The 26913-nt window shown below is 44.6% G+C and overlaps 1 protein-coding gene across 2 annotated transcripts in view; it reads left to right on the top strand.

Moving 5' to 3' along the window:
- Positions 1-26913, top strand: part of NALF1 (NALCN channel auxiliary factor 1) — a 610310-nt gene that overhangs the window by 570536 nt on the left and 12861 nt on the right. For both annotated transcript variants that reach the window (XM_045081330.1, XM_045081331.1), the window contains exon 2: positions 4977-5148. In XM_045081330.1, coding sequence (XP_044937265.1) covers positions 4977-5148 — 172 coding nt within the window. The remainder of the gene's footprint in view (positions 1-4976; positions 5149-26913) is intronic.

Consider the following 26913-nt stretch of genomic DNA (forward strand, 5'->3'; position numbering starts at 1 on the left):
CCCGGCATGTCCCCGCCTCGAAGGGCCCCCTCTCTTGTGCCAAAGGAGCCCAGGGCTCTGGTGCGGTGGAGAGCACAGTTTGGGTGGCCTTGGAAATGTAGGACATCGCCCGGAAGCCAGAGGAGTTCTGAAGTTCAGGGAAAGGACCAAGTGCTGTAACAGCATCCCGAAGTGGGTCATCGACAGACACTGGAAGACATTTGCATCTTTTTTAGGAAATGGAGCCAAGGCATCGCCCTGGAGGACAAGGCGTGCTGACACGGGAGGGTCAAGGAGCTCGGAGCTCGGTGCACTGTCCGTCTTAATACATGCCACCGAAGCCTGAGCTCATCCGTAAGGCAGGGGTTTGTTTTCCTGTTTCCCTCATAGAATACATGAGCGTTGCTGGGCTCTGGGTGCACTGTGCTTTAACGAGACATGGACACGAATAAAGAAGAAAGCAGACACTTGGACACAAGAGTGTCTTGACTTCCACCGCCGTCCACAAGCGCAACAGCACACCGCGTGCATCGAGGTGCTCAGCCGACGATCACGCCCATAACCAGCTCTTCCACACTCACACCCAAAGCTTGGGCCACTATTGCCTCAGAGCTGACAGGAAAGCACCTAACAAAACAGATCAACGCACCTTATAAACGTAGGAAGGCTGTCCTTGCTAACGATTGCGGAAATAGGACAGCAACCTTTTAATAGGAAGATGACAGCCACTTTCGATTCCAGACGTTTTCCTTAATGATAAAAAATAACCCTGGTTATTTTTTTCAGCAAGCCAACGTATATTTGCCCCGTAAACCTGCTGACTGAAACAGACACGGCTCTGGGGGCGGAAGGCAGGCGTATTGAACAGGAATGAGAATCTCCGCTTCTATTGGAGACATTAATCTTACGCGTTTTTGAAAGGCTCTCCACAGGATTCGCCACATCCAAATGGAATGTCCAGAGCCAAGAGAAGTAATGTGAACCCGACATGGTTTAGGCTACGACCATTTTAAATGGCAGTCCCGTTTGCCGTGAGGATTCAGGGCCCCACGCATAAGTCTAATGAACAAAATGGTGACTAGTTTAGGCTCATCCTTCTACCCATGTAAACCGGTCCTTTGCAGAGGCCAGCAGCTTCCCATCGCTTCCCATAATTGGGAACCAAGCAAAGAAGCCCCCACCACCCGGTCTACTTCTTGAGATTTTCAGATGTTCTCCTTTAGGCCATGTTTATCACCTTCTGTGTTGCACCTCTAAGTCACTAGTCGTTTGCCAGGGGTGCAGAGCGGAGTGCGTGCGGGTGAACAGATCGTTTGCGCGTCCTTCGGGAGCGTGATGGCAAACATCGCTCTCCAGACGTAAGAGTTCCCCTCGCGCTCGAGCGGGCGTGTGGGTGGATGTAGTTCAGCCGGGAGTTGTCCTGACCCCAGCGCCTCGTCGGAGGCCAGCGTGAAACCCCAAACGTACTTAAACGTTGCTGTATGTTGACCCTTTGACAGATGTTTTCCACTTGGGGATACGGGGGTGGGCTTGTGAAATCCCTAAAATAACGTTTAGTGGATAGAAGCTTCCATTGTAGAAGCCCCTGTTGTTTCATCCCCAAATTACTGCTCAGCATCCGAGGCTCATTGATGCCAGTGAGGACACCTGGGAGTGTCCTCTCTAGAGGAGAAAGCGAGGCCCTGATAAGAAGAGACTGCTGACCTCCCTCCCTACAGAGCTTTTATGAGGAGAAGAAAACTGGATTGACTTTCCATCATGTGCTTTGGTTTGAAAATCCTTTCGTACTTTAACAGAAATCAATCATTTCGTTTCTTCAGCTTCGTGCCACTGAAAACCATCCAACTTTCTCCAATTCCCTTCCTCAAAACATTCTAGAAGGGCACGGAATAGTTTCTCAGAGCCATTCACTTCTCTCACCATCCTACCGAGAAGCCTCCTCACAGCACACTGGCGAGAGCTCACTGAACTCAGTACCTCCCAAGACGGCCCGTTTTATTCCTGTGCATCTCCTGGGGCAGGAACACTTTTCAGGCAAGAACACCACAGACCTGTCTGCCTTCCCTTTCACACTCAAAAACTGCAGCCTCTGATTTCACACTCAAAAATTCTTGGCCTCGGCACATGGCAGCAATGCCCTTAAAGTAAAAAATAAAGACCTCCCCTTTCCCCTTTCTTTTTCTGCCCGGAGCTTTCCCTAATGGCTTTCTGACAGATCGCGTCGCAGCACTCAAATTTTAGGAGATGTTTAAGGCTCCTGTGAGGAAACTTCCATTGCATTTCGAAAGTCTCGGAGTTCATCGAAACCTGGCCAGACAGGTGGGAGGTGGCCTCCCATGGGCGGTCCAGAGTCCTGAGCACTTCTGTCCATAGCTACTAGCTGATATTAATAAAAAGCACTTTCGCTACTTACTAGACCTTAATGCAAAAAAATCTGCAAAGGAAATACAGTGGCAGTAGCATTTAAGGAACTGTTTTAAGGGGGAAAAATGGATCCATTCCGTTGGGTGATGCAAAAAGAATGTGTGTATTTCCCTGCAGACTCCAGTATGCAATACCCCATCCCCACTGTCTACGAGAGGGGACAAAGTTGTGCCCAAGATGGTGTCTACCAGGGCCAGGATGGGACTTGCTCTTCAGAAACCCCTTGATTTTGAAAAATGGTGCAAAACCAAAGTAGGAGGCAGAACGAAGAGCACATTCTGGCCCATAAAAATACCTGCAACTTTCTGGAATTAAACTGGGGCATTCCCTAAGAGCAAAGAGGGATCTCTACATCTAACTACCCAGAAGTATGCGGAATGTCAGAGCTCCTTATAATGGAGGTTTACTGTTAGCGGTGTGTACACAGTCCACTTCCCCTAGTACCGAGAAAAGGAAATTAGAACCAGGAATCACAAGATAGAGACCGCCATGCCTAGGTCAGGGCTTGGTTTATATTACAGATGTCCTCTATCAGATGATACATTGTGTCCAGAATGTCCGATGGCATTTTGGGACAATGCAACTGCTGTAGGCAGTTGGACAACCACTCCCTCTTCTTTCTTCCAAAACTCATCCTCCCAGCCTCTTTCTGACAGCAGGCGGCACTTCCCCACTTGCCACCTCTGTCCCCGTGGCCCATATCCACACACCTGACCGTGTTGTTTCCACACGGAATTTAAGAAATCAGGAGTTCCCTCAGCTATTGCGGTATCGTTTTTCTAATATATGCTTTTATGTGAAGATGTGTTCAGAAGACCTATGGGATTATAAATTATTTGTATGTTTCCCTCTCACATTTTAAGGAATTATAAACCCTTATAAATAAAGTACTGATGGGCATATCTGGTGGCTCAGTTGCTTGGGCGTCCGACTCTGGGTCCTGGTTCAGGTCTTGATCTCAGGGTTGTGAGGTCAGCCACCATCGCCCCCCACTGAGAGCGTGCAGCCCACTTAAATTAAATAAGTATATAATAGATAAATAAATAAGGGATGACAGCAACTAAATTACTCAGCTGTCTAGACTTACATCTGAATTTCACATGTTTCCCATTTACTGCCATGGAGGCACCTTTGATCAAAGAATAGTTTCACTTTGCTCAAACTGATGCAAAGTTATGAATAAAATTTCAGCACCACACAGACATCGGCCAGGCACTCACCATTTGGTGCTGATGTCAGATCAATTCCACCAACTCCTTGTGATTTTACAAGTTCTTCTTAAAAAAAAATTTTCAGATTAAACATAGCATAATTTTGAAGACATAGGATCTGGAGTCCGATAGAAAGTGGGTTTGAATTCTGGATATTTAATTTACTTCCATTACTAATTATCATTTGTATGCAAAGCATGACTTACAGTTACCTCCTAGGTGTGTCCTGAGAATTTACGCGGGGGGGGGGGGGGAGCCTGAACCGTGCTTAGGATAAAGTTGACAAACACTAGGTACTGTTCTTCCTCTTGTTGGCAAGGGTTCCTGAGCTCTTAGCGGACATTTAACGTAAACCATCGCGTTTCTAGGTAGGACAGAGTTGACGAAATCTTCCCCGAATATCAGACGAACAGCAGCCCTTGGTGCCTAGGATCTGGGGACTACCCGAATCACAGTGACCTGGACCATAGATGGGTGCTTTCCTCTTTGTTTTCTTTGGACTCAGGTGCAGTTTATTTCCTTATAATAGAAAACGATCTTTTCTTCAATTATTATTTTTTTCCTAAATAGCTCTCAAACACAGAGATAAATGGGGTCACAATCGTTCCACACTTAGAGTAACTAAACACGAACACGCACTCACGTGCATCGGGCGGTGTTGTCTAAGGTCCAGGTTGGGGTTTTGGTGAGGTTTCCTTCCCACCCTCCGAAACACACCAACGCACGTTAGGTCTGACCGAGTTTGGGTGCTTCCAGGCTTGGGGGTGATGAGGCTTTCAGTGCACTCGCGAGTCATCAATGTAATTCCCAGGGCTCCCGGCTCTGTGCCCTGGAGCCCAAGCCCTCGCTGGCCTGGCCGGGCTGGTCTGCACCACCCGCTGGCTCTGGTGGCAGGGGACTCAGCGCCATCTAGTGTCCACTGGCAGCATAGCTAGACCGACTTCCTGCTCAGAACCAACTCCCCTTGCACACTGCAGTTGGTGACCGCAAGGGACCACACATTTGATTGCGGTGTTTTTTGTTTTGTTTTGTTTTGTTTTTTACTTTCTGTATCACTGGGTGTTGAAACTCCAGGCTCTGATGAGCTCCGTTGTTTTTCAAAGGAGCTACATCAACTCCAGTGCCGTGGCCCCGTTCCCATTCCCTCAAGGCTCCTTCCCCCCGTGTTCTGCTCTGTGGCAGACTTCTGTTGCTCTGTTGTCACCCCCTGCAGCTGGTGTTGTGTACAAGAGCTTTCTGGAAAGGAGAGGTTCCTTAGGATCCACTTGGCACCATAGCATGCTTCTCCTTGTACAGCATGTCCTGTGTTAGAGACAGAACTCTTGTCATCCCTCCCGATTTTTGATTCTTCTCTTTTTTCAGATTGTCTACAAAGCCTGGCTGTGTTCCCAGTACTTTGAAGTCGCTCAGTTTAACTGCAGAAAGACAATTCCTTGCAAGCAATACTGTTTGGAGGTTCAGACGAGGTGTCCGTTTATTTTACCCGACAATGATGAAGTCATCTACGGGGGACTCTCCAGCTTCATCTGTACAGGTACAGTGGGTGGTGGGGTCTGGCCCACAGCCCCTCCCACTGCTCTGCTTTCCTGGGGGACGCTGGTTGGCTTTGTTGTTTCCTTCTACGGATCGATGTAACCTTGAAGATACGCCTGGTAGTTTTCCATGCTTTCCTCAGAACTTGGTGTGGAGAGATCACGTTATCTACAGAGTGCCCGTGACCCACAACATTAGCTTTGCAAAAGGATGATTCTGGGGGAAAATGTTAGCAATCATGAGGGATGTTTGAATCTGACTTACAGTAGTCGGATGCTGTGTACATCGTGGCATTACATAAGAACAGGGGACGTGACAAGGCCAGTTAACTTATGCTGCTTCTTCACATGGGGCTGTTTTTCTGAGAAATTTTGTGTTACTTCACCTTAAATAAGTGTCAAAAGCATAAAGAACCATCTATGTAAGTTGTTTATGTGTGTATGTGTGTGTTAGAGATGCACAACAAAGGCTAGATACAATCTTATCTTATAATATCCATAACAACGTTTGCTTCTTTCAGCAAATGACTCAGACCGGGCCAAACACCAATATCAGTGTTCAATTTCTGGATATTCACAAGCATTACATAATTTAGACACAGAATAAAATGTAAAGAATAAGAGTAATTTTTTAAAAGATTTTATTTATTTATTTGACAGAGAGAGAGAGAAAGATCACAAGTTGGCAGAGAGGCAGGCAGGGGAGGGGAAAACAGGCTTCCTGCTGAGCAGAGAGCCCGAAGTGGGACTTGATCCCAGGACCCTGAGATCATGACCCGAGCCGAAGGCAGAGGCTTAACCCACTGAGCCACCCAGGCACCCCAAGAGTAGTTTTTTTTGTTTTGTTTTTTTTTTTTTAGTAAATGGTGAGTAAACAAGTGAGAACAAGCCCCTTTGCCATGGTGAAGTGATAATCAGAGTCGTTGCTCTATACTATCCCAGTACAAAAAGTGCTGGGCGGTCCTTCCCACTAGATGGCTTCAGTTGCGGTAGGGCTAATTTTCAGGTTGTAAGGACAAAATGCCACCATACGTATCGAGAAACAAGAAAGACTCCTTCATACTCCTTCATGTAAACTTTGTGAACCCCCCTAAAAGGGTGCCATCTTGAGATGTTCAACATGAGAGTGTATCAGATTAGTTCTAGATCCCGTATTCATGCACCTCTCCACCAGCCATACTGTTCTTAAGTCTATGTGATAAGACTTAGAGTCAAGAGATAGTTAACCACATTTCTCCATTAAGAATTTGCCTTAAGAACTGACTCTTTCCTGTGCTGCACAGTCTTGTGGGAAGAAGATCTAAGTGAAGTCTAAAGATACGGGCTTTTGTCCTATTTCCATCGAATACTTTCTCTCTGAGCAATCAGACAGCTCGTCATTAGTAAATTAGTGATAGCAAATACCCCCCGGTGTGTTTGCTCTGCAGATTATGGATAAGAGAAAAGCACGAGATCCGTCATCAAATGGCAAGAGCCATTGTACATAAGAAAGTGATTTGTAGAATGTAAATGAACTTACCAACCATTTTTTGTTATTCATTGAGACACCTTCCAGCTCCTCTCTGATGGGAAGACACGGCAAGAGTGCGAGAGAGAAGAGGGAGAGAGACAGAAAATGAAAGGGGAAAGAGGAAGGAAAGGAACAGGAGAGAAGGAAGGAAATAGACCAGCATCATCTCCCTTTAAATTTGAGCTGAAATTCATCAGGCACAGGCTGTTAATTTCCTTGATGTTCACAAAAAAACTTCCCGTAAATGGTCATTAGGATGAGGTCCTCTGCTCGACATCACAGTCCAGCAGGCGTCCATGTTTTTAACCTCAGAGAAACGTGTGGCATTTCACGTAAAGGCTGTATGTTTGTTCATTCACAGGTAACTAGATTTTTTTCCTAGAGAAAGTCAGGAGCTTTCACCAGGTTCTCAAAGTAGACAAAACTTCAAATGAAGGACGAGATTGTTGAGGCTTTGAGGTTGTTGTCTACTTTGTTCGAATATTCATTCTTCTTCCTTGTACACTTTCAAAGTCATCAGAAAGCTAAAGATGGGTCATAATCTCTTTCTGGAAAACATGGGCAGAAGGTCCACCATATATATATATATATATATACACATATATATGAGAATATATATATATATTTTAAATTGAGGTATCATTGACACACAATGTTACATTGGTTTCAGGTGTACAAGGTAGTGATTCAACAAGTTTACACATTAGGCTTTGCTCACAACAAGAGTAGCTTCCACCCTTCGCCACATAAGACTATTATAATTCATCAACTCTATTCTTGTGCCTTGTTCCTGTGACTTAATCATTTCGTAACTGGAGGTCTGTACTTCTCTCTCTCCTTCACCTATTTTGTTCATCCCCCCACACCCTTCCCCTCTGGCAGTTTATTTTCTGTATTTATGGGTCAGTTTTTGCTTTTGTTTGTTCATCTGGTTGGTTAGTTGGTTTTTTCGATCCCAAATGTAAGTGAAATCATCTGGTATTTGTCTTCCCCTTCATGATCTTAATTGTCTTTGAGTTTTGGAAATTCAGCTTTTTCATAGCCATGGCTTCAGCATTACAGGAAAGAGACAGGAACAGGGAGTTGTTTCACTGGGCCCAGAGAAAATGCCACGGAGCCTAGAAGACTTGGGGGAGAATCCCATCACTCAGTCCCCAGAACCTACCTCTTCATTCACACTCGCCGTTGGGCTCGCCTTCCTTTCACTGCTCAGCTTCTCAAAAAATGTGCAGAATAAATTCTGAAGGCATTTTACCGAGCTCTACAATTTTTTTTTTTTTGACAGAAAAGGTACTAATCTTCAGATTGAGCTTTTTTCTAAGGTGTGACCAGGCCTTCTTAAAGAATTCTTCTCTTTCTTGGTAACTAGCAACCACAATGTCTCCCTCAGCTGTCCTTTGAATTTTGCTGCTGGACCTGGACGAGAGAGATGTTTCTATTGCTGGCTTCTCATTACTGATGATGGTTCCAAACATGACCCCCCCAAGAATAGCATCCTTCTGGGAAGAAATTAGCCCAGAGCACAACTCCCAGGGACCAAGGGGCTTGTCACACTTCTAGAAGAACTAGGTAGACTTTTATAGGTATATCATTTATTCTCGAACATTGTCACACAGTTTTTGGTGGTTCGTCTCTTACAAATAGACATGAAGATCCAAACAAGTCACCATTTTGTGACTTGTGACTTTTGTGATGGAGTACATATGAATCATGCCAGGTCCTTTATGCATTTTGAATGAAATATCCTCAGTACTCAGGCAGAATTGGACTAAATATAGTAGAGAAATAGAATTTTTTTTCTAGTTTCCCATCTGGCTGCAGATAACCTAAGGCCCCCTGGGATGGCAACTCGGCTATCCTATGGCAACTCTGCATGTTCTCAAATGGTCATAGACTTGTAGGATGTCTTCCTTATTGAAATAGAGCTAAACACAGTTCTAGGAAAAGAAATTAACCAATAAGTTGGTCTTAATCTTGCCTTCAGTAATTCCACTTTTTGTTTTAATTTTTTTCCCATTCTATATAGTGAAAAATATATAATCATTTATCATCAAGAGTTGAAAGAATACACAGACTGCCCTTAAAACTCCACGTATTTAAATATGGAGGTTTCTCACTATTGGAAGAACATCCGATGCACAGCTTCCAGAAGAATAGATCTCCCCTCTAGAGCCAACCTCAAAAAAGAATTCAATAAGCACTTTCCTACAGATGGCTCCTTGCCAGATGCTGTCCGAGGGAGTCTCAGTTTTGTTCAAGGTTCCTCTCCATGGTAACAAACCAGTAGTGTGTGATGCCCTTTTCAGAGAATCCTCTGCATCCAGTCTTTTAGGGATGTGGGATTATAGGACATTCAGTTCTTCCTCTCAGAGATGCTTTTTTACCTATAGACTGACACTCAGGATTCCTGTCATTTACAAAAAGGGCATCTCAGCCTTTGGATTCAGCTTTGGTGACAGTTATTAGATTATTAGTGACAGTTATTAGATTCAGTATTAGTGATTATTATTAGTATAGTATTAGTATTTAGTGATGATTAGTAATATTAGATTCAGTATTTGAATGCAAAATATTTTTTATCTTAATCACCTGCTACTTCATATGTCTATGATCCTTAGTAAGCCCGTCACTTAGGAAAAAACTTAACTATCTGAGAATCCCTCTCTAGCACTGCTCGTTGTCTTTGACGATTCTGCAGAAGGTCATGGCCAACGGTTCTGACCACAAACGTAGATGACCAGAAGAGTACCTCCGTATACGTTAAATTTTGATTCCGTTTTAGGAGACAAAGGAAAGTCGCTTTTTCTTTTAAAGCATAGAGCAGACACATCACTGAAGGAGTGTTCGAAAAGCTAATTGGGGAGAAACCGCGCGCTGTCAGGGTGAACGCTGTCCTAATGGTAGGCAGTGCTGAGCTCAGACTTTGCAAGGTGGGTTCTGTCCCCGGGCTCCTTCCACGTAATGCGCAGCTATTCCAGACGGTTCCTTCCGCTTCCAAGTGCAGGGGTGGGGTCGGGCTGATTCGGGGTCAGCCCGCCCCGCGGTGATCACGCGGGCTTCCCCGCACCCCTCCTCCGCGAAGCCCCGGGAGACGTCCTGAGCGCTTGCCCGCACGGCGGAGCACGGGTCGCGGAGGACCCGGGGCTGCGGGCGCCCTGGTCGCAGCATTAGGAGAGTCGCCGCTGGGAGGCTGGACGGAACCGGGTCGGCAGGATCTGCCGCCGCATTTGTCCTGAGTTATTGGGAGAAAGTACAGTTGGCCGGCCGGGGGCTCCTGACCACGGGGATGAGACCTATGTTGAGAAATCTCTGTAAATCCTGCATTTCGTCTTTGGGGGCTGTGACAAGAATAAGGTTATGGTTCTGTCCCCGGGGGGAGCGCAGTGGGCTGCTGGTGCGGGGGCTGCTGGTGCGGGGGCTGCTGGTGGGGGGCGGCGGCGGCGGCGGCGGCGGCGGCGGCGGCGGCGGCGGCAGAAGCGGTGGCGGCGCGCGCCCCCTGGTGGCGCGGCTGCGCTGCTGCAGCCGGCGGGCGTCGCCTGCGGCGGGAGCAGGACGGAGCCCCCCTGAGGACAAGGGGGGACCCTTTGAAGTGCATATTGTTCAGATTAGAGAGGAACTTTTTTTAACGTCTTACGGAGGGCATTCCCAACTGGGAGAGATTACTCCCAAAACCCAGTTCCGACACGACTGGGAGCTGATAAGGGTGTTTTTTTGTTTGTTTGTTTGTTAATAACATCAAAGATTTTCTCATTAAAGAAGAGTATGTGCGTGGAACCAACGGCTGCCCGTAGGTGTTAATTTGTACACCGGCGCCACCTTCGATTTCTGTATTTTCCTCAGAGCGTGAATGTTTTCACCGTTTCCTGGAATGCGCTGGAGGCCGAGAACACAGGGACCAAATGACGCTTTTGTGCCAGGCCCATTTATAGCCCCAGACCTCCTAACCAATATATAAAAAATAAGGTCAAAACAGAAATTTGAGGGGAGATGGCATGACTAGAGTAAAATAAGGAAATACGAAACTGGATTATTAAAAAAAAAAAACAAAAACCAAGTACAATGTAGTAACTCTGTGTGCTGGGGATGTCTTCTTCCATTACAACCTGGTACTTTTTGAGGTTTATTCAAATCCGCATATTCCAATCTGAGTTCCGGTCTTCATCCTCAAGGCTGTCTTCCCCGATGCCACTCCGACAAGCTCCCAACAGCTCAGACCTGCCTCGAACAGAGGGATAATGCAGAAAACAGGCACTGAACAGCAGCTAGGATGTCTAGGTTCTGCCCGTAACTTGAACTTTGGGAAGTCAGGCCCTCTAGAAGGTTTCCGTGTCTTCATCTCTCCGAGAGGCTAACAGAATCCGGAGTTTAATGGAGACCATCTCTGGTCTATATGGTCCTCCTGGAAAGTGCCGTCACCCCAGAGCAAAAGGAAGACCACACGTTCCTTCAGGTCAGGGCAGAAAGATACCTGCCTCCTGAGTGATTCCAGGGGGAGCTGTGGGTAAACTCAGCTAGTTCCAGCCGTGCTGAAAGCGGGGTGCACACCCGTCACAAGCCTGCTCCCGAGACCAACTCGGGGAATTCTAACAGAGCTCAAGGAGTGCTCCTGTGCTCCATCTCTACGCCCCGCCTGATGGAAGAGAACTGGAAGGGGTCAGACCAGGAACACTGAGGAAACCAGGCGTGGAACCAGCCCGGAGAAGCGTGCAGCCTGGATCGCAGCGAGCTCAGAGCGAACTGCTCCAAAGAGCCAACAAGGGCCACACCTGGGGCCATTTCCTGACCTGGCATCGGGCAGGTGAGCCCTGCAGGTGGACTGAGCAGAAAAGCAGAAAAGCTGGCCTCCTTGAGGCCACGTCCCAGAGAGGCTGCGAGGGACATCAGCCCACAGTCGCCTGTTAACCTACAGCACAAGTGACCCTCCTATGTCTGACAGCGAGGTCTGGTCCTCTCTGAACCCCCAGGATGCAGAGTCACTCCTTGCTCAAGACAGAACCGCTGAATGCGACCCTAATGGAGGGGCAGTGCCGGCCACCGGGACGGCAAGTTGGTCAGCGTGGACTTCGGTTGAATCAAACTGTCCGAGATTCTCTCTGGAGCACGCAGGGGGGTGAAAGACTCATCCTCGGCAGGTTTCCTGGACCTGTGAGTGGCCGGTGAGACGCAGAAGGGCTTACAGCCGGCACGGGGGCCGGGAAGGGGGTAAGGTGAGTGAGAACGCGAATTGGGAAATTTCAGTTAGGAAGGGTCCGGCAAGGAAGAATCTCCCAGAACAAGTGAAATCTTACTTAACGACGGTGTGTACCTGCTTCATCCGGATTCGACATCTCTGTGAGGCCCCGTGTCCTCCTCGGAGCTGGTTGAGACACCAAGCTGCTGTAGACATTGTACTTTCCTCACAGGATCATGGAATTCATCCATTTCCGAGCTCAGCCTGAATTACACAGCTCGCCCCGTCTGATGTTCACTTTACAGACAATTATAGAGCCCCCCCCCACACACACACACACACACACACACACACACACACCCAAAAAGAACGTTGTTATTCCAAAAGACGGGACCCACATTCCCTGGCTGTTGGTTCGGTGTCTGTATTTCTAGCACCACAGGAACTGAGCCTTCAGTCCATCCTGAGATTAGCCTGTAAGTGATCGCTTCTTTCCCGCACAACCGCTGGAGAGCGCGGGTCCCTGGATGAGAGGGAGGACCGACCCCAGCTCACAGCCTGCGTGACGCGTCTTCAGCTGTTCAACACACACGACAAATCGAGCGTTGCTCATGTTCTCTGCCCAGCCCATTGTTTTCCAATCGAAGGAAAGAGAACTGCCAAGCTCTGTTTTCTGGAAAATGCACTGAGATGGCAAACTTTTTCAGATCACTTAGCAAGGATTTTAGGTGGTGTACGCACAGACCTGCACAGGTGTTAGAGGAAAAGGTTGTGAGAAAAGCCCAAGGTCCCTAAAATGTTTGGGTAAATATTGTCTAAACAAACTTTGTGTTTGGTCATAAATGTATGTTTGTGTCATGTAAGGAAATAATACATTAAGTAAACTTTAAAAACGAAAATGAACCAATTTTTCTCAATTTTGAACTCCTGTGCGCTTTTTGTTTCTTTGGTTTTTGGGTGGATTTTGTTTGTTTGTTTGTTTGTTTTGATGGCTTGGCTTGAAATTACCAGAGGAGATGGTGATTGTTAATCACAATTTCTAGTTTATCAGGTAATCACAATGTCTACGCTTTAGGAAAAGAATATTAGAACATACCTTCAATGTCCAGTTTCTTCAAATTAATATAATTTAGAAACTCAGTCTTTATACTCATGATGCAGTCATTGTCTGAAACAAGTTACAAATTTTCTTTGAAAATAATTTTCACAGGGTCACCTGGGTGGCTCCAGCTGTAAGGGTCCACCTTCATCTTGGGTCACGATCCCAGGGTCCTGGGATTGAGCCCCTCGTCGGACTCCCTGCTCAGTGGGGAGTCTGTTTTTCCCTCTCTCTCTACTCCACCCCCCAACTCATGCTCTCTCTCTCTCCCAATTAAATAAAATCTTTAAAAAGAAAATAATTTTCCCTCTAGAGTATTCTCTTTAGGCCTCAGGAGATTTATCTGAAAGTGTGTGTACACATGCAAACACACACAGACATGTAGCCATATATATATAATTAACTCATATATACAAGTCACATATACAATCTAAATGTGCATATAACTAAATGAGCTAAATTTCACAAGTAATGCAAGTAATTGTGGAAGGAAATATGTTTAAAAATTGTCAATCAGTTTTTAAGCGTGACTTTAAAATTAACTTTAAAGCCAATTCCAAAAACAGGAGTGAGTCTAGTGTAGGGAAGACCACATGGACGGAGTTAATGTTTAACCTCCCCAAAGGAATGCTTGGAAATACAGAGCCCAGTTGAGGATAAAACTTCTAGGCTGCTATTTAAGACAACAGTTTTATTGCCTTTATTACCCTATTGGTTGCGCTACCTTCAGTCCCAAACGTGCCATATTGTCTCTTTATTTACCGGCTGATGCTACCCGAAGTCAAGCAGAGAGTCTGAAAACACTAACTTGGCCACGACACTCCTTCCCTCTAGTGAGCGTCAGGTTCGGGGCTGCCATCGTGACATTCCCTCCTTACTGGACATTCCATTATCAGGGGGAAAAACAGCTTTGTTGGGTTGTCTTGGGACACTGGCCATGATTCATTCTTTCTTTGTGTATGTGGGCTTGGAAAGCCCCAGAAAGTCCAGCATCTTCCTCCACCTTTGGGGACAAACACGGCAAGGGAAATTAAAATAATTCCAACCACAAGAGAAAGAATTGTCCTGAGATAGGATCTCTTGCTTCCTGCCTCATGAATTCTTACAGAGATCATTTAAAAATGTGAAGCCCCAGGCGCCTGGGTGGCTCAGTCCTTAAGCATCTGCCTTCAGGTCAGGTCATGATCCCAGGGTCCTGGGATTGAGCCTGGCATCGGGCTCCCTGCTCAACAGAAAGCCTGCTTCTCCCTCTCTTGCTCTCCCTGCTTATGTTCTCTCTCTCGCTGTCTCTCTCTGCATCAAGTATATAAATAAAATCTTTAAAAAAGGTAGAATCCATCTTGAATGTGCACGGCCAATGTGGAGTGTGATCCTCCAAGGTCCAATGTTACCTGCTTATCCCATGAATAGATAAAGTCAGTATCTTTGCCAAACACGCCGTGTGGTAGAGGCCAGTTTTCAGGGACTGGACACAAAGCCACACTAGTTCTCACTAGCTGTCGTGACTCCTGCAGTGTCCTTCACTGTCCGCCGGGACGGTGGGTAGACATGGGTGCTGGGTCCTGCCCTGCTCACCGCTGCTCTGCACCTCATAGATAACAGAATTTCTGCCCACTGCATCTACGGGGAGAAACAAAACCTCATGACCCCACTGATGTCACCGAGACTAAAGCAGCTAGGACACGCACCCGAAATGAAGACATTGTATTTGCTTAGTTTTGAATTGGTCATACGTGCACACGCACAGTATTTGAAGGATACCAAGGAGTGGAAATGAAGCCAGGCCCTTCCCCACTCCACCCAGCCACACAGTCGTCGGCTAGAAATGTATCACTCTCCAACCAGTTCCAAATCGACGGCATTTAGGTAATTTTTAATGTGTTATTAAGTCTGGTTTGGCAAGGGCTGTTTTTGGTGCTGTATCATTTCCTACACTTGTGATATTATCTGCAGGATAAATGCTGCACCAAGAGACTCGCTGAGTCAGAGGGTCTACGCAGTTAGCATTTGGAAGAAACTCACCCTGTGGCCCATTCAGGGGAAGGATCATGCCTTTCTCAAAGTCCTCATGCCCTTAGGTGGTCCCTAAGCTCCTGCCCCGGATTAGATCTGTGCGCAGTGACCCCCCTGCCCTGCCAGGCTCACTTGTCATCCCTTCTCCTTTGGATCCCTGCCAGGCACACCCTTCGCCACAACTTCACCTGGCTAGCCCCTTGCCATCCGTCATTCTCTTAGGCCCCTGACACCCTGAATAGGGGCTGTGGCCTGGTCTTGTAAGCCCACTGTGCTGCAGGGCGCTTCCTTACATGGGACTGGCCCATCCCCCTGCCTCATGGTGAACTGGGTGGGGGCCAGAACTTAATGGTGCTTCTGACCATGTCCCCAGGGCCCAAAAAAGTGCCTCACCCAGAGTGCTCAGTAGACAAAAACCTAATGAATGAATTTGGGTAACAGCCCAAAGAGTGGTGGGCCCCGTCGTAAGGAAGGAGAGGCCCTCTGAGGTTGGGGAAGCACCTCAGGAAGGTAGGGTGGTGTGCGGCATGTTCCGGGAGCCTGCAGGTGCCTCTGCCTGGATCCCTCTGCCCACAACATCACGGGAATGCACACAAAAGGGAACTGGAAGTTAGATACACTTTAACAACATGTTCTCCTGTGGAGACAAGAGAAAGTCGTCATCTCACATTAAAGTGATCTGTTCCCTCACATTTCAACCCTGCCATATGCATTAGGAAGACTTGCACACGGAATGGAATTCAGACCATCACCCCACACCTCTATTACTCAGAATAGCCTTCAGCACTAGGACTTTACAAAGGCCTAATAAAATGATGTGACATCTCGCCTTATGGGATTTACACTTTTCTTCTTTCTTTTTTTTTAAATTTAATTTAATTTTTTCACTGTTTCATCATTTATGAAATGTTTCATCATTTATGCACCAGACCCAGTGCTCCACGCAATACAAGCCCTCCTTAATACCCACCACCAGGCTCTCCCAACCCCCACCCCCTCCCCTCCAAAACCCTCAGATTGTTTTTCAGAGTCCACAGTCTCTCATGGTTCACCTCCCCTTCCAATTTCCCTCAACTCCCTTCTCCTCTCCATCTCCCCATGTCCTCTGTGTTATTTGTTATGCTCCACAGATAAGTGAAACCATATGATAATTGACTCTCTCTGCTTAACTTATTTCACTCAGCATAATCTCTTCCAGTCCCGTCCATGTTGCTACAAAAGTTGGGTATTCGTCCTTTCTGATGGAGGCATCATACTCCATTGCATGTATGGACCATATCTTTTTTATCCATTCATCTGTTGAAGGGCATCTTGGTTCTTTCCACAATTTGGTGACTGTGGCCATTGCTGCTATGAACATTGGGGTACAAATAGCCCTTCTGTTCACTACATCTGTATCTTTGGGGTAAATACCCAGCAGTGCAATTGAAGGGTCATAGGGTAGCTCTATTTTTAATTTCTTAAGGAATATCCACACTGTTTTCCAAAGTGGTTGCACCAACTTGCGCTCCCACCAACAGTGTAAGAGGGTTCTCCTTTCTCCACATCCTCTCCAACACTTGTTTCTTGTCTTGTTAATTTTGTCCATTCTAACTGGTGTAAGGTGGTATCTCAATGTGGTTTTGATTTTAATCTCCCTGATGGCTAGTGATGATGAACATTTTTTCATGTGTCTGTTAGCCATTTGTATATCTTCTTTGGAGAAGTGACTGTTCATATATTCTGCCCATTTTTTGTTGTGATTATCTGTTTTGTGTGTGTTTAGTTTGAGGATTTACATTTTAAATGCTTCCTTCCACCCCGCCAAACTGAGTGTCCCAATTCTGTCCCCAACCCCCTTAATTCATAGCTTGACGTCCTAACCCCCCAGTGCCTTAGAATGTGACCTTATTTGAAAGTAGGATTTTATGGAGGTAATCATGTTAAAATAAAGTCATTAGCCTGGGCCCTCATCCAATATTGATTAATGTATGCATTAGTTTGCTAGGGCTGCCATAACGAAATGCCACTGGCTAGGTGGTTTAAATAGCAGAAATTAATTTCCTCACAGTCCTGGAGGCTGGATGTCCAAAACCAAAAGGCTGATGGGTTTGGTTTCTCCCAAGGCCTCTGTTTGTCCACTTCCTTGAAGTGTCTTCACATTGTCTTCCCTTTGTAAGTCCTCCTGGTGTCTCCTTCTGTGTCCAAATGTCCTCTATCCCTAGGACATCGGTCAGAGCAGATTAAGACTCCCCACCACCAAAGATCTCATTTTAAATTCATCACCTTTTTAAAGGGACTATTTCCAAAGACAGTTTTAGGGGACACAGTTTGTCCCACAAGAACAGGCTCATAAAATAGGGAAAGTTGGACACACAGAGAGAAGACACTGTGAAGAGGCACAGGGAGAAGCTGGTCATCTGCAAACCAACCAACCAACACCCTGACCTTGGACTCCCAGTGCCCAGAACTGTGAGACCAGGCATTCCTGTTGTTCAAGGTCCCCTCTGTGGCACTGAGTCATGTAAGCTCCCAGCAATGACTAGCAATTTTGGAGTAAAACAGACACATTCAATATTGTTTGTTCAAGAATATAAAAATGTCTAAGTCTTATATGAAGACAAATTTTATATACTTCAAAAGTTCTGGAGGATTAGAGGAGAGGAAGCAATAAAAAGGAATTATAAAGGCAATGAGAGAGCTCAGCAGAGAGGATTTAGAGGATAATACTTATGTAGGGAGAGCAATAATGAAGAAGAGAGAGTATTAACCATTACAGATCATTTTTAATTGTAAGATAAAATTATTTTTGTAAATTTCATGAATCTCCTTTTGAAGTTTAGAACCACAGTTGGTTTGCAACTGTTGCTGTGTGTTCTGTGTCCACATTTTCATGGTCCAACAATTAGATTTTTAACTCTGAATCTGAAATCTGTGGTTCTCAGGATACTGCTGTTAGAGCACTCTTGTTTTGGAAAAATTTAACCACTTTCTGTACATTCTGCTTAATACTGCTGTATAAAGTCTATAGCAAATGAGGGGGGAGGGGAAAACTCTAGCCAAATAAACTTTCCATCTCTAGATAAATAGTCTCCCATTTGGAAATGTCCTAATCACTTCTAACCTACTCTTCTATCAGAAGGAAATGTAACATATAACAGTTGTACTAAAATTATGGACAGCTTTTGAATTCTAAATTTTAATCCTTTCAAAAAGAATGGTTTATATCTATGTTCATTGCTGTTATTCTTTCCAAAAAGACATGACTTTTGAAAGCTTGGAGAAACTTCCATTAGGAAAAGCATCAAATGTATTGAAAAATCACGAGCTCCATCAATGTATCGAAAAATCATGAGCTCCATCAATTATCACAAACAGAAGCAAATGTGGGGATTAGGGGGCTTAGTCCCCTAGGGGGACTTCTTGTGTGAAGGAGACTAGGAGACTCCTTGTGTGAAATCATGAAAGTTCTTGCCTGAAAGGAACATGGCTGTCACCCAGTGTTGCAGTAGGTCTCACGCTGGCTCTAAGGACCATTCCCTGGACTGAGGAAGAATTGAAGTGTCGCTGAGAACAGGTTCAGTGATCACTAAGAAATACCTGCAGGGTGAAATATCAGTCAGGGCTTTGCTTGACTCATATTTATCCAACACAATAGCTCAGTGGTTAAATCTGACAGATAAGAACACTGAAGAGTAGGGAAATTAGGAAGCCTTCCCAAGTTTCCATGGAAGCTGGCATGAGAAACCACAAGAAAAGCCACAGAAGAAGCCACGGCATCTGACTTCCGGCCCAGCACAGCACCTGTTCGTGCTCACTGGTCCTTTTCACCAGGACTTTACTTAGTAACTGCCATATCTGACCTTCTCTTCACTGTGACTTTCTTACCACATACTTGACTTGACAAAGTCTTAGCTCTTCTGGCTTTTACTGTAAGATGCCTGCTATGCTAGATAGAAATGTCCAGGGATAAATGTGGTGAATGTATATAAAATCATATTCTTGGGGCACTGGATGGCTCAGTTGATTAGGTGTCCGACTCCTGGTTTTGGCCCAGGTCATGATCTCAGTGTCCTGAGATCACACTGGGCATGCAGCCTGCTTAAGATTCTCTCCCTCTCCCTCTGAGCCTTCCCCTTCCATCTCTCAAATAAATTAATAAATCTTTTTTTAATTATATTCTTTCTCCTCCATATTTTACATCCTGAAAAGTATGTTCTATGTCCTTTCTTTCTAAGTATTTTCTTTTGCATTTTCACACATTCAACAAAAATTTCCCAAGGACCCATTGCATTAATTTTCTTTGGCTGCCCTAAAAAACTGTCACAAGCATAGTGTTTAAAGGCTTAAAACAGCACAGATATGTTATCTCACAGTTGTGCACACAGATATCACCAGGCTAAAATCAACATGTCCAAAGGCTGTGTTCCTTCTATAGACTCGAGAAGAAGGTCTGATTCCTGATTATTCTGATTGCGGGCAGAATTCATTTCCTTGCTGTCATCGGACCAAGGTCCCCTTTCCGTGCTGGCTGTTTGCTAAGAAAGCTCCCAGGTTCTAGAAGCCACCCACATTCCTTTTTTTGTGATTCCCCATCTCCACGTTCAAAGTCAGCAATGGTGGAGAAGGTTCACCCATCTCTCTTACCCACGACTTGAACTTCTTCTTTCCATTTTAAGAGATCATGTGATTAGGTTAGTTTTACTTGGATAATCTTCCTACTTGAAGTTTGGCTAATAAGCAACCTTCATTCCATCTGCATCCCTAATTCCTTTTTTGCCATGTAACCAGATGTTCACAGGTTCTGGAATTTGGATATGGGCATCTCTGGGGAGCCATCATTTTGCATACATCTATTATTAGGCATTATGCCAGATGCTGGTGATGGAAAGATTAATAGATGTGATTCATAACCCAAGAAAAACATGTTCATTTGTAGAAGTGAACAAATTACAGAGAAGCTGGCCTGGCGTCATTACACTTAAAGTATGGACCAAGTACAGAGGAGGAAGGGGACAATTCGCTCTATCTCCATAACTTTCCTTATAAGTATGGAAAGTGTTATTATCTCAAATGCACAGACATGAAAAGGGGTTACAGAGAAACTATATTTCCCTAGGTTTAAACAGGTTATCTCCCATGCAAAGATAAAATCCAGGAAGAAGATTTAGTCCATGGCTTTGGGGCTACCTTCCTGTGTCACTACCACTGCTGTTACAACCACTGGGAAGATTGTTACCAGCCACCAGTTGTGATTGCGCAGTATGGGCAAGACATTCTGCAGAGCACTAATGGTACATCATCTCTTCAGGGCCTCACCATGTCTCCGTGAGGACACTGTGTGTTGGGGACTCCTGCAAGTTGCAGAAACCTAACTAAAACTGACTGAAGCAAAATGAGAATTCATTGGTTTATTTAATTGAGGAACCCAGAGATAAACTTCAGAGTGTCTTATATATTATTCATTAGATCAATGACAGATGGATAGATACGTTGATGGACAGATTATAGGAACACATGGATCAGTGAGATATATCAGTATATTGATCTATAGGTCCACATGGAGAGATTAGGTATAGATGTGGATCAAACACTATTTCTAGCTCCAAAGCTCACTCTACTCTTTCTCTCTGGCTCTGAGCTCTGCTTTTCTCTCTGTTAATTGATTTTACCAACAACTACAAAATTACAACTTCTCAGTTTAGAAATTGTAGCAGGAAAAGACCACCCCATTCCCAACATTTCTGCAGAAGACCTGCATTGAACCAGTAGTCTTAACCTAGGTCCTATGCCCACACGTGAGCAATCAGGGTGGCGTAGCCCAGTCAGGTGACCCAGGGATCCTCCTGTAGGGGGTGGGGGGGAAGGGCTGCCCAGGCTCACCTGCACTGCATCCATCCAGTGGAGGAGGACTTCTCCCAAAACAAACTGCACCTGCTGTGCTCAGGGGTGAGCCATGTTCTCGGTACTGAACTGTGGCTGCTCACCACACCACACGGTCCTGCCCCCAAGGAGACCAAGGAGGCATGCATGGCTTCCCCAGAAGCCTGGTAAGCCCTGAGGCAGAGCCCAAAGCAGCCTCATCCTAGACACTGTGCTCAGTGTCCCTGTGCTACCAAGGACATGAAGGAATGAGACATCTCTTTGAAAAATCTAACCATTTTGGTCAAATAGCTTAAAAACCCACAGCATCTTTTCCATAAAGTAATATTTAGTGCTATATGGATACTCAAAAATCATTTTAAAATGTTTAGTGAGTCTGCATGAACAAAAAGGAGGTAAGAAAAACCCTAATCTACCACCAAGAGGAAAATAACATTCTACACAGTGAATAGGGCTTTGAATTATTAAATATGCCTCTATGGCATAATTTAATGTTTGGATAACAACACAGTCCATGAGCATAGTATAAATTACTTCAGTGTTTTATGGAGTCCAGGACTACAGGAGACATCTACTCAGGACATATATGCGCACTTACTTCTATACACTTTGGGATTAGTTCCCTAAACTCACTGAAGTGGGCTTGGTGGATGAAAGACCACACACAAGTTTAGCCGTGGATGTTTATTGCCAAAACCTCAGAAAGTCGGGGCGCCTGGGTGGCTCAGTCGTTAAGTGTCTGCCTTCAGCTCAGGTCATGATCCCAGGGTCCTGGGATGCAGCCCTGCCCTGCTCAGCAGGAAGGAAGCTGCTTCTCCCTTTCCCACTCCCCTGCTTGTAGTCCCTCTCTCTCTGTGTCAAATAAATAAAATCTTTAATAAAAAAAAATACCTCAGAAAGTTTATGACAACAGAGATTCTCACTAGCAGTGTGTTATACTTCTCATTTCTTACTCCTTTGAGGACATAGTGGGGTACCATGATGAATGTTTCTCCAAGTTCTAAGTGAAGTATTATGCATCATTACTTTTCAGTTCTTCAGATACTAATATTTGGACTTTTTTTTTTTTTACATTGGTTCTTTTTATTTCTCCTTTCTATTGCTTCCTTACATCACTTTCAATTTATTACACAATCTTTTCTTTTTTCCTTTCTGTCATCAGCCACACACATTCTCTTTTTCCTGCATCTGTCTCTTGCAGGCAACACAGAATTGTTAAGAATGCTGTTTCACCCACATGGGGTGGGACGGCTGACATGTCAAACAGTGCAGATGTCCAGCAGAGGGGACGCGGGGGGCTGACCTTCTCCACACATCAGTTTATATTCTGTTGCCTCTGAGAGACATTTGCTTCAAAACACATCCCTACTAGTCTCCCTATCTTCCCAGTGTAATAGGTCTTCTACGAAACCCATTTTCTTGGTCTCTCAAAGAAGAATGGCAACTGAGTGTTAAATCCTGTCATATATCAAGAAGGTGGAGGGGACGCCTGGGTGGCTCAGTTGGTTGGGCAGCTGCCTTCGGCTCAGGTTATGATCCCAGCGTCCTGGGATCGAGTCCCACATCGGGCTCCTTGCTCAGTGGGGAGCCTGCTTCTCCCTCTGCCTCTGCCTGCCGTTCTGTCTACCTGTGCTCGCTTTCCCCCCCCCCTCTGATAAATAAATAAAAATCTTTAAAAAAAAAAAAAAAGAAGGTGGAGGAGGAGGAGGAGCAGGTGGAGAAAGAGGAGAAGGTGAAGAAGGAGAAGAATGATTCTCGGGTGTTTTATCTCAATCACTTTAAACTTATTTTTTGGCTAATTAGCAACCATTGTCAGGCTCCTTTGCATTTTGTTAAAACTTGAGTCTTTTTTTCAATGGCAGACCTAAACCAATGACAATCAGAAAGCAAAACAGAAATAATTCAAAATGTCACTGGGTGAAAGGAATCATGATTATGCCGCTCTACCTGGCATTCTAACTAAGGAAATAAACAATTAACGTGCTGCTGCCTAAGACATTCCCTCTGGCATGTGGCGTGCCAGACTCTCCCTCGGCGGAAAATATGTGTGAAGAGAAGATATAACTTTGTTTTTCATGGAAGTGTGCCTTCTGACCATGAGTGATATCATCTTCAAATGGACCCATACTCTGTCCGCCAACTCCCACCTACCTGCCAACAGTGTGATTGCTTCCAACGTGTCTGTAATTCCTCTTTGAAAAATTGTTCTTATATGACCGCATTTTCCTCTGAATGGCTTACTTCAAATGTAGAAACTACAAGAAATCGGTTCAGCTCAAAATCAGACAAATAAAGGTGGCCAATATTTCCAGTCAATATTCTTCTTGTTGAACGTAATGTCGACTCTAAAATACTGAGACCGATTTTCTCATCTGGTCCACAAGCTGGTCTCGTAGATTCGTTTTCCTTCAGAGTCAGAGCGTTACCAATTTAGGTTTCAGCATTTGTTTTGGGTAAAGACATTTTGACTGAAGTCACAACTGTTTTTCTTCACATTTAATGTTTCAAAAACTGGTACATCAAATTAGGAAAATAATTTTCCCCTCTCTCCTTGAAAAGAAAGCCTATTTTTGAAGTCAGGGTCTACTAATGGGGTGTTTCCCTGCCTTGAAGCCATTAATGTGTGTCTGTGCACACATGAGTGTACACAGACGTCAGGAGAGTTCTCTATGTGCTCTGTGATTACAGAGAAAGTCTGGTTTTCTTTTCAGAAAGAAAAGCAGGAAATGTTGTTCGTACTCTAAAAACACTGACGGATCAAAGCATTAGCAAAACTGTCTCTTCAATTACAACTCAGGGTTTGAGATACCGCAGCCACAGAATTATTTATATAGAGTTTCCTTTCACAAGGGTATTTCCTTTGCAGACTCATAGTTTCCAAGGATTTCCAAATTAAAAAAGGACTCTGGGATATGCACTAAACAATGAAACTGATTTATAATCAGCGAGCCCACAGTGCCATGTCACAGAGGGAAAAAATAACAAATAGAAGCAGAGCGCAACAGGTAATGTTCTTTTCAAGGACCATATGGTCTTCTGCATGGGAGTTCTCGGGCAATGCTGCTGAACTAGCTAGTGCTAAGCACGAAGTCACAGAAACATTTAGGAGAGGGCGCCAACATTTCACATCCCCCTGGGATGGGAAGTAGTATGACACACTTACACGAATTTCTCTGGATTTCTGAAATGCGCTTCGTGAAGTTCCTCCAACACTCTTCCCATCTGTGAGAGCCGTCGGACCACAGAAGCATCTCCTAGCGGTGCTGGTTCATGGTGAAGAAAGAGAAGGAGTTGGGATTTTTATTCCTTTCTCTGCTAACTCTTGTAAGCTCCACTTGAGTCCCTGGTACTTTGTAACTTATTAAAATAAAGAGGAACATTAGTCTTTCTGTCCCAAAAGTGCCCACATCCCTGAACCCTGCCTTCTTTTGGTGCTTTGTGGAGACACCATCAGCCACATCATCGCGTGCCGACTTCTCCAGGAATCCTTAGGGTTCTCCTCCACCCCATCCTCTCACGTCTCCTTCAAGGTGACCAGCAAAGGATTCATTGGGGGAGGGGTGGAAAATTGAAATGACACATTTGATGAGAATATATCTTTTTTGTCCATCACTTTTTTTTTCTTGTCTATTTTCTTAGAATAAATTTTTGAAATGAAAAAGTCTCCATAACCATTTTCAGGAAAATAACAGTGTGAAATGTGATATGTAACAGCGTGTGTTAGATTTCTGTTTGGATTATATTCCCTCTGGTTGCAGACAGTCTTTGTTTTTCTAGTACAGTCCTGGAAAACTTTAGGACCCATTATCAACACATTTCAAATGCTCAATTTCTTTCTCGACTCAGCTTATGACCTTAATAAATGAGTGAATTCTTTGTAGAACATCTCGCCCATTTTAACGTGGGCTTTTGATTTTCATTTCATTTAGACCATTTTCAGTTTTTTAGAGCAATTTATATTCTGGCTAATGCACAGTCAACTTTCAACTCTGAATGGCTTTTATATAAGCAGGTGTTTCTGCTTTGTCATCTAATATATTCATATCCCTGAAACATTGTCTTACAATTCAAGGTACAATATTCCTTGCTTCCTTCCCCTAATCAAACAAATACTTATCGTTCTTTGGGGATAAACAACCTGCTATGTGTTTAGAGCACTAGGATTGTAAAGGAATGATAATTATTCTCAACAATGTCAACTGGAAGAAAAGTAATAGATTGCTTATTAATATTAAACGCAAGACCACGCTAGCATTTTGTTCATCATACTGATCTGATACACCTGCCACTGCTCCCCTCGAAAAAACTATTCAAGTATCTACCTTAATTACCTAAAATGTGTCCCTGCTTAAAAAAGATATTATAAAAATTTTAAGTATACAGATACTCATAAATCTCATTCTAATTCTTTTCTGTAGATGGTTATTATGATTTGGTCATTATGAGTCCTAAATTTCTTAGCTTGACCTGTCATTTTATATTGTTTTATAGAAGAACCCTAGAAAAAGCAGCAAATTCTCAAGAGATGGCTTATTTTTATTATGTTTACCTTAAAAAATGTGGACAGAATTTGGATGCTGGTGCTGATTTTGTAGTTTTTGTAGGTTATTTCTGAATAAATCCTACATTGCATTCATGTGAAATCATTCTTCTAGTCAATATAAAGTGAAGAAGTACTAAAATTGAAACACTATGTTCTGCAACACTAAGGATTTACAAGATGGCGAAAAATTATCTTGGTAATGAGTAAACCATTGCAAACCATGGGTGTGACTTCTGGTTTAAGCTGGCAGGCGGAAGCCAAAATTTTACTTCCCATCTGTCTCCAAATCTTATTGAAATTAAAATTAAAACTAAAACTATAAAATGAAATATATCTGTAGGAGCAATAAAACCATTTGTTTTGTTTAGAAAGTGGGACATTATTAAAATGGAGACTTTGCAAATTTTTTTTCTGTAGAAGGGAAAAGGCAGGCTAAGACCTTTGATGACAGAATTGGGGAAGCTTCGAGAGCAGGCTCTAAGAGAGCCCACAGAGGGAAGGACACGGTTCTTCCAGTAGGACCCTCTGCTGATCTTGGCTGGTTTTGAGGATGTACCATGACTGGGAGAACACGGAGACCACAAGTGATCTGATGGACTGAAGGCTCTCAGCAGACACGTGAGCCAACTGGTTTTCCCATTCCATCACATGACATGGTGGTGTTTGACCATAAACCTAAGGATCTACTTTCTGGTGACATTGAATGAGCTCCTGAGAGGGATGTGAGGAAGCCTCTTAGCAATGCCTTTGGGAATGATAGAAAGGGAATCTCAGTTTGTCTTTTTGTCCCCATTCATTCAACCAAGGAAAATGCTGCTCCGTAGAGAAACCTGCAAACCAAAGGCAATGAGAGACAGAAACATAATATGGAAGGGCTAGGAGCCACACAATATAAGCTTTTTGGAGACAACAAAACCAAACAAAAAAGAATACAAAGTGAGAGTTGGGTAGGGACTGGTTTTCAAAGCAATGTGCCAAGGACTTCCAGAATGGAAGAAAACCGTGGTTTCCGATGGAAAGGCTGGTAGAAGCAGCCATAAGGAAACAACAGGCAAATATATCCTCTTGAGATTTTAGAATATGGCAGATACGTGCAATATCCAAAAAGGTGTCACAGAGGAGAGCAAGCCCTCCGGGAAACCAGAGGGATGTTGATATCAGTGTGGAGGCAGGATTTGGGTCTCCTTGGTCTTCTCCCCCAGTGGTATGCCTGTGGGCACATGACATTACAAGGCAGAGAGCACTCTGCCCGTGGGATTATGATCCCTAACCGGCTCATCTTAAAGTAGGAAGACTGTCCTTGGTCATCCCAGTGGGCCCAATGTCATCACAGAAGAGAGAACTGCGGGCCAGAAAGAGGAATCAGGAGGACCAGAGAAAAGGAGGGTTGGCAGGGCTTCCGCCACTGTTGCTGAATTTTGTGATGGGGAAAGTACCCACCAGCCAGGGAGGCAGGTCACCTCTAGAAGCAGAATCTCTAGTCAACATCCAGCAGGAAAACAGGGATCTCACTACCACGACCACAGGAGAGTGAGTTTTGCTAATGTCCTGGATAGTCAAGGCCAACACC

This window comes from Mustela putorius, unplaced genomic scaffold (genome assembly GCF_011764305.1).
Source record: "Mustela putorius furo isolate JIRA1106 unplaced genomic scaffold, ASM1176430v1.1 tig00000551_pilon_pilon_pilon, whole genome shotgun sequence".
Lineage (NCBI taxonomy): Eukaryota > Metazoa > Chordata > Mammalia > Carnivora > Mustelidae > Mustela > Mustela putorius.